At 33.7% G+C, this 8,359-nt stretch overlaps 1 protein-coding gene across 1 annotated transcript; it reads left to right on the forward strand.

Annotated features, from left to right (window-relative positions):
• Positions 1-5,014: 5,014 nt before the first annotated feature.
• LOC128236455 (neuronal acetylcholine receptor subunit alpha-6-like) lies at positions 5,015-8,001 on the forward strand. The gene has a single exon (XM_052951319.1). It carries the CDS (start codon positions 5,344-5,346, stop codon positions 6,628-6,630), a length of 1,287 nt encoding a protein of 428 aa, XP_052807279.1. The 5' UTR covers positions 5,015-5,343; the 3' UTR covers positions 6,631-8,001.
• Positions 8,002-8,359: the final 358 nt, after the last annotated feature.

Here is an 8,359-nt window from a genome sequence, read left to right on the forward strand (position 1 = left end):
GCTTTTCTATAAAAAGGCCAAAAACAAAGCAAGGGGAAGAAGCCTTTTTGACGTCATCACATCACATTCCCACGTTTTCTATAAAATACCGGTAGTTTCACGGACACAACTTGCAGTGATTGGCATATACCTTGCACATCCTGTAGATAAACGGGAACACAACCAAAGAGGTACAGTGTTTGTATACCACGTGATAAATTGTGTCTTAAATGCTACGACGGAAGGCAGTAGTTTGCTTTGAATGAAGACTTAAAACAAAGATAACTTTCCTATTTATTCACCATTTTAAATGAAACATAGCACAGTCTACCCCGATTGCAGAGCCCCGCCTTCGGTCTTTACCAGAGTTTGATTGAGAGTGTAGTTTCCTTAAACACTTCGACAAACCTTTTCACAATACGACCGTCTGACGGAGCACTGTCAAAACATTATTTTTGGAAACAGGGGTGTCAAAGTGTTTGATGAAACCTTATCAAATTTCGGTTATAAAACAAATGCGGGGCTTATTAGTAGGCGGCATAGACTGCTCTTTGTTTTATATAAAATGGTGTTGTAAAAGACAACTTTTTTTCATCTACGTCCTCATTTTGAGCAAAATGTTGCCTTCCGACGTAGCATATATGACGTCATTTAACACGTGATTGACACACACTGTAACTTTACATTTCTGAGCGAACACTGGTGCGTTTGCTTTGCCGATAGTGAAAGTTGCAGGTGATGTTCGTTTACACGTATTTTATAACATACTTTATTCAAGAGAAAATACCCCAATAATGTAAATAAAATCATACGAATAATAACATAAGATTAAAAAATCTTCGAGAAAATATACTAATGCTGAGCGGGTTCGAAATTAGACCGAACGATCCGGACGTGTACCCTGGCGGAGTGCGTTAACCACTGAGCTATTTGAACACACTATATAAGCTTTTTTGACGTCATTATATTTACCGGTAGATTCCCTGATTAATCTTGCAGCGATTTTAAGTTGGTGTTAGGACTTATTTTTTCGAAAAGCCTTTTCTCAAGCAGTGCATCTCAATTACATCAACAGCTTTTTGGAACCCTGTTTTTGAATGGTTCGGTCATTTTGCTATTAATAGACTGGCAATCAATTTAAACTGAGATCAATAGATACAGCTCTAAAACACTACACTTAATTAATGATATATTTAAAAAAAAAAATACGAACTACTTCAACTGATGAACCGGCATACATCCGAGGTTGTTTTCGATAAAAATGACCGAGGAGTTCCGAATGTGCAATTTAAGTGGGTTGGGAAGGCCGATAGTAAAAACGTTTCGAAAGTTCATGTTGTTTTTTAATATTGAGAAACAATCTTTTTGAGAAGTAAAACGAACATCCTATGTGACATGTTTTTTGGGTAATAAAATGTTAACTAAATTTTACGAAAGACGACTTTATCCGGTTTTGGATCTAAAACGATTTGTATATTTTACGGAAATGTCTGCCCACAACACAACTGTGTTTTTGCTTCAAATTGCCCCAGACTACCTAATTCGCACTGTCTTGAGAATTCTTTATGATATATTTTCAATTAAGAAAGACGTTCTCTAATATGATGAAAAATAAAGGTTTAATTCATATACTAAAATATATTTCGGTTCTAAAATAGCTGCTTTCAATTCCCTATATGCCACAAGTGAACTAAATAAGTTTCATTTATTTTCTCCGGTGCCCATTACATATATATATGTCAAATAACCAAGTCCTATAAAGCAGAAATACAATGCTTATAGACTCTGGATTCAATCATTCTTCATTGAATCTTGCGTATTATAAGGAAAAGCGGATATTTCGGTTGGGTATAAAAAAACTGGCCGGACCAGCCCGATTCCGGACTAACGGAAATTTCCGTAGCGGTCCGGAAAAGGCTAGGAAGTCTTCAGAATTTCGATTGGGTATAAAAGACTGGCCGGACCAGCCCAATTCCGGACGAAAGGAAATTTCCGCAGCGGTCCGGAACGCGCTCGGAAGTCTTCAGAATTTCGATTGGGTATAAAACACTTGCCGGACCGGACCATTTCCAAATCGTAATAATAACAATAAACAACAATTAACAGCTTATTACATATAAGTATTAAATATCATACATAAAATTGCAAATACTTCGTGATACTGTTTGGATAGACACCGTGTGAACAATATATTCATTAAAAATAAAACCATACAGATAAAGGTGCATCAAAAATAGCTCAAATTAATCAGGGACCAATAACAAACCTCCTCCAAGAGTAAATGTACAAGTAAAAAAAATAAGCAATTACACTTTGACGCAATTTACTTCACGATATTTCACAGAACCACTCCGTAAACGTAGTAATACTCGTTTGAATTTTCTTTCCTTTTTAGGTTTTTATTAAATATGAATAATGATATTTTATATTATATGAAACCAATGTTTGATCATTTGCAATAAGTAAACATGAAACGGACGAAATTCAATTGTTGCACAACGTTAAAATGTATTGTTTACAAATTTTATTGAAATGATAAATGCACTTCACAAAAAATACATATTTTCATATTTTATACACCTTTCAGATCGGCCAGTCTTTTGTACCCGACAATCTTTTCAGGAAAGGAACGGAGTTTTCCGTTGATTTCCATTGGTCCGGAACTGGTCCGGTCCCAAATTTTTAATTCGAATTACATGAGTTTGGATGACTTTCTGCATCGTATCTAAAGCATTCTATGTATGGTATACAATGCAATAGTCTTTTTTAAATTGATACAATTTAAGGTAATATTTACTATGCGTACATGGCTAGTAAAATAACATAAAACGGGCATCGTCTTAGTTCACCGGTGATTGAAGAGTTGCTTGTAAAAAAAAAATACGGGAATATTATTTTTAAAGAAATTTTCTATGTACCTTTTCTATACTTTGAGCTTTACAAACGCCCCAGAATTCCCATGAGTAACATGAAGCAAACAAGTTGAATAAAACCAACATAATTTTAACAGGAATTTATGTTTTGTCATAGCTATACCGAATAAGTTGCCCATAGCCTTAAGTTCTTTATCGGCTAATGTCTGGGTGCATTCATAAATGAACAACATCTTGACAAAACCAAAACACTTAGAAGATGGAACTATTTCTAGTCGGAACTATAAAAAATAACTTTTCTATTTTTATAACCTCGCTTTTTATAAATAAACTCTATGGCTCGTCTTTAACAAAACCGCAAACTTAACAACCACATTAAAAATGGGAGAAATAAGCTTTATAACGAACACATTTAACAATTATGACCAATATTAACATTTATTAATGAAATCTAAAAAAGTGTTCATCTTTTAACCTGCTTTTACTACTTGATCAACAATTGTATTTTGAGTATCTGAAAACGAAACGCTGTGAGCAAAAACTGTTCTCAGATAACTCGTTAACAATCTGAATTGCAATTGTTATAAAAATGAAAATTTCCCGGGAGACGTCCTCCACTACATAAAATCACTGTTTTTCTTTTATCATTATTTATAAATAAATTCAGCGTTCATAACGCTCTGATATGTATGTTCCATTCAATAACGCTCTGATATATATGTTCCATTCATATGATGGCCATACTTTACGTTGACTTAACTGTTGAATAACTTAAGATTAAATGAATCCAATTATTTTTCGTCGCAATTTTAACTTAATGAGTTACCATCATTATCAAAGGCTTTAGTAAAATCGACACACACACAATAAAATTGCTTACCTTGATAAAGATTAATTGATATTTTTTATCATTTATACTACCTTTATACTACAATTATATACTGTAATTGCACAACAAATCCTCGAAACCAAAAGCTGGAATATGACCGGTATCATTTTTGTTTACTTAAAGGAGTCTTCAAATTTGGTTAGAGTTTGTAGTTTTCATAAACGAAAAAAAGATTTAATCACATATCTGCAACGCCACCTTTATCTAATTCATTAATGTGATTGGTTTATTCAATATTTCGAACATAACGCTTCATAAAGTTTCTTTATTGTTTCAAAAAGTAGACAACATCATCTGGCGTAAAAACAGCATGGTATCAGGGTCATCAACAGTGTTAAATAACTGCTTAAATGACTGTTACATTAACAGATTCGTTCATCATACTAAATACAATTAAGCATTTTTTAACCTACTTTGATCAAGCTTTTTAGTATGTTACTTATTTCGAGGAGTTACTGCCAGAAGGTTCAAAAATCATCTGTACATGAATGGCGCTTGGTTCTTTCTGGCATTACCCGAACATATTATATCTTACTCACTTACTAAGATCGTGAGTAAAACAATTATTTCGTAAAACAAAAAATCGCCGATACCGTCAACTATTCATCTACCCTTGTATAAAATAAACAAAACACAACTTTGGAATTTTACATGTTATTGGCAGAGAATAGCTATTGCACATACTATTGAATCATAATTAGTAAATATTGCGTGTAAACTACACTATGAAAGTGGTCAGTAAAATGGTAAATGCTAAGTACAACACAACTTAAACACATATACAAATCATGTTCTAACATGTTTTCGAAGCTGAAACTTTCACATATAATCTTCGCATTTCAAAACGGCCGCATCTTTGCAAACATATTTAGTTCTAATTTAGACTTAAATTCTACCTGATGCTATTGTACTGGTTTGATTCTTTTAAAGACAAATTACTCAAATCCAATTACTTGTAGATCTTAAAAAAATGCCCAAATGTTTTTGGAAGCAATACACGCCTTGCCGATAGGCCTTGAACAATTAACAGATCGAAACGCCTTCTGTCATAATGATCCTAATTACATTTATGCTTTTGATAAATTGTACAAAATAACAATTGGTTTGTTCATCCATGAACTGCTAGCTTTCAATACTTACATTGTCCATGTTCAGACTGATTGAAGCTCTAATGATACTACGAACATTTGATACCTATAATAACGTCTATTATTTCAATTGTATAAATATAATTGTTAAAGAAGTTCAGCTGAGGTCAATTCATTTTCGAGCATTGTATATAGTTTTCTTTAAGTGTATAACCATATTTTGAGGGGACTTAAGAGTTATAATATATACGTGTTGTTTAAATACAACAGAATATAATCAGAAATGTGAATAATACACACATTATCCGATAAACATATTTATGAATGATAACATAAGAAAGTGGCGATATTTTTGTTTGATTTTATTTCGCAATCAGCGTGAAGTGCATTTGAACATTCGTAGAGTGCTGGAAAAAACATGTATACATTTAATATATCGGATATAATATATGTGTGTGTGAGTGTATTACATATACTATTAGCCGTGTAAGAAATATTACCTTTTATTCTCGAAATGGCAAACAAACTCCGAATACTATCCTTGTTCTACTTGTGCTCCACGATAACATATAATAAAGCAGACAGCGTCAGTGATACTGAACAATTGCTTTCCAATTTGTTTACTAACTATACTAACATAGTGCGTCCAGTGTCAGACCACACAAAGGCCTTAAACGTCAGCATTGCACTGTTTGTTAAGTCTTTAAAGGAATTTAACGAAGTGGAAGAAACGTTTTCGTACACTGGTGCTCTTCAGATGACATGGATTGACTACCGACTGAAATGGGATCCAGAACAATATGGTGGCATTGAGAGTATAACTGTCCCAGTATCCAACGTATGGTTACCAGAAATCTTTCTCGCATCACCAGCAACCACGAAAATGTATTTTGTCCAAAGTTGGAACAAGGCGCGGATATGGGACGACGGAACAATCGAACTACTACAAGGGGCTATGATTGAAACTACTTGTTCCTTGAACGTCAAATATTATCCTTTCGATGTCCAGGCGTGTGACACTCTACTTATGTCCCTCGCTTACAAGAACAACGAGGTTAACTTGCTGAAAATCGGGCAGACGGGCATAGACTTCACCCTTTACCAAAACAACTCACTTTGGGAGATAACGTCCACATCTGTTTACGTTGAAACCCTGGCAACCGGAACTGAACTACAAATGCATTTTATTTTGTACCTGAAAAGGAAATCCGCCTACATGGTTCTAAATGTTTTGATGCCTATTCTGTTTTTAAGTTTACTGAATGCACTGGTGTTCTGGCTAGTTCCGGAATCCGGGGAACGAATTGGATATTGCATTACCACCCTACTGGCCATCGCTGTCTATATGACTATCGTTATGGACTACCTTCCCCAAAGTTCGGATCCAGTACCGTTTATATCGTACAAACTTGTGATTGACCTGATTAGCAGTTCTCTTATAATAGTGGTCGTCATCTTCAACATGCGCCTGCACAACAAAGCCGGCGATCAAAACGTTCCAGGCTGGCTCAGGTCACTGTATCGAGCCCTTGCATGCTACAACTGTAAGCAAAAGAAAGTTAACCCTGAAATCATCCAAGTTAAGGTTGCAGCGTGGCAAAAGAAAGAAACTGTTGAAAATGGCAGCGAGGAAAAGAAAAAGATAGCGAAGAATGATGGCGACTTGATTGATGAGGATGGGAACAAAATAACATGGCAAGATATCAGTGCTATGGTTGACTGGTGTGCCTTCGTTTTCTTTGTTATGATTTCTCTGCTAAGCTTCTTTGTGTTTGTTGGTGCTGCACTTGGAAATACATAGAGACTGTATTAGACGAAAGTGCTTGTTATTTGTTGTTTGCAGAATAAGTCGAGGTATTTGGTAAACATTGGTTATCCTCGTCGTTGCTTGAAAAACACTTTTACGATTTCGATAATTAAAAACGCTCAAGAAACTAAAACACCGAGACAATACTCACATGTATAAGAAAGCACATAGCTTTTTCGACTGGAATGAAAGGAAAATACTCAGATATAGACAGACAAGCGTTGCCATTCGTTGACGGTGCTCTTGTTTTATAATCTAATTACCAATAGGCAATCAAGTATTTAACCCATGTATTATCAAAGGATGCCTCGGGTATAAATATTATTAGAGATGCATAAGACACTTACACTACATACATATTTGAGCAAACATTCGTTTTGTTTATGGATGCTATGTATAGGTTTAGATTCTTTTTTAGTTTTTCGCATAAATGTTTATACAAAAATCAAGCTCAGCACATGTTTGTTTTCATATAGACTGTCTAATGAGTTTTGTGCAATATTTCTTCTTAACAAATATTGCATTTTTTACATTTTTTTACTTAGTCGTTACATATCCACTCATTACCATTACACTTAATTTTTTTGATATTGTGCATTCAGCGAAACCAGTTCTCACCAGAATTAATTGAATTTGGTGGATCGCAGAATTTGCCGATTCATGCGTAAACATTTTTCAACGCTTTCAACGGATCTAGGAGATGATTTTCACTATATATTCCACATTTAATGATGAAAACATACAGAAATTGGCAACCATTGCAACAGACTACCTAATATGGCTTATTATTAATCAACTATTACGTATTTGACGAGATACAGAGACTATTGTCGTATCAATACTAGGCCAATATGAAATCACCTAATTAATAACATTATGATATAATGAACACTTTTCGCAGAGAAAATAAGTCAAATTTAAAAAAAGCTATATTTTAAGGGTATATTGAAGCCTTTCGCCAAACGTAATTGTAAATCATTTACATATCCAGAAGGGTTTTTCCATGTTTTCATTGTACATGTTTCATCTTATCTATATGTTGTACAAAAATTCTTTTACAAATGCCTTTGTATAGAAAAAGTTTGATTTTACTGTATAACCTTTATATACTTGTTTCTTATATATTCGTGTTATTTTTATGTGTGTATACAATTTTATTCATCTTTGTAATTAATCTGTTTTTGAAGCACTTATTCATTACTCGACTATTTTTTTCGTGTTTTGGTTATGTTTATCATAGAATATTTAGACTTAACCAAAAGTGCAAAAAAATCATATTTTAATAAATGTATTGAATACCTTGAAAATATTATATACTCATTCAATAATTAATACCACAGTATTTGTAGCATGTTTCTTCATTAAAACTCGTTTTATATTTCAAAGGTTGTTATTTTTATTGTACCATAACGGTTGAACTTAAGTTAATCGACGTTTTATTTGTCATATTTAGAGGTTGACGGAATTATGATATCTTGAAAGGTATCTGGGTTTTTCCACAACTTCGATGTTTTATTTGTCATATTTAGAGGTTGACGGAATTGTGATATTTTGAAAGGTATATGGGTTCGTCCAAAACCACGATGTTTTATTTGTCATATTTAGAGGTTGACGGAATTGTGATATCTTGAAAGGTATATGGGTTTGTCCAAAACCACGATGTTTTATTTGTCATATTCAAAGGTTGAAAGGTATCTGAGTTTTTCCACTACTATGACGCCGA

This window comes from Mya arenaria, chromosome 6 (genome assembly GCF_026914265.1).
Source record: "Mya arenaria isolate MELC-2E11 chromosome 6, ASM2691426v1".
Lineage (NCBI taxonomy): Eukaryota > Metazoa > Mollusca > Bivalvia > Myida > Myidae > Mya > Mya arenaria.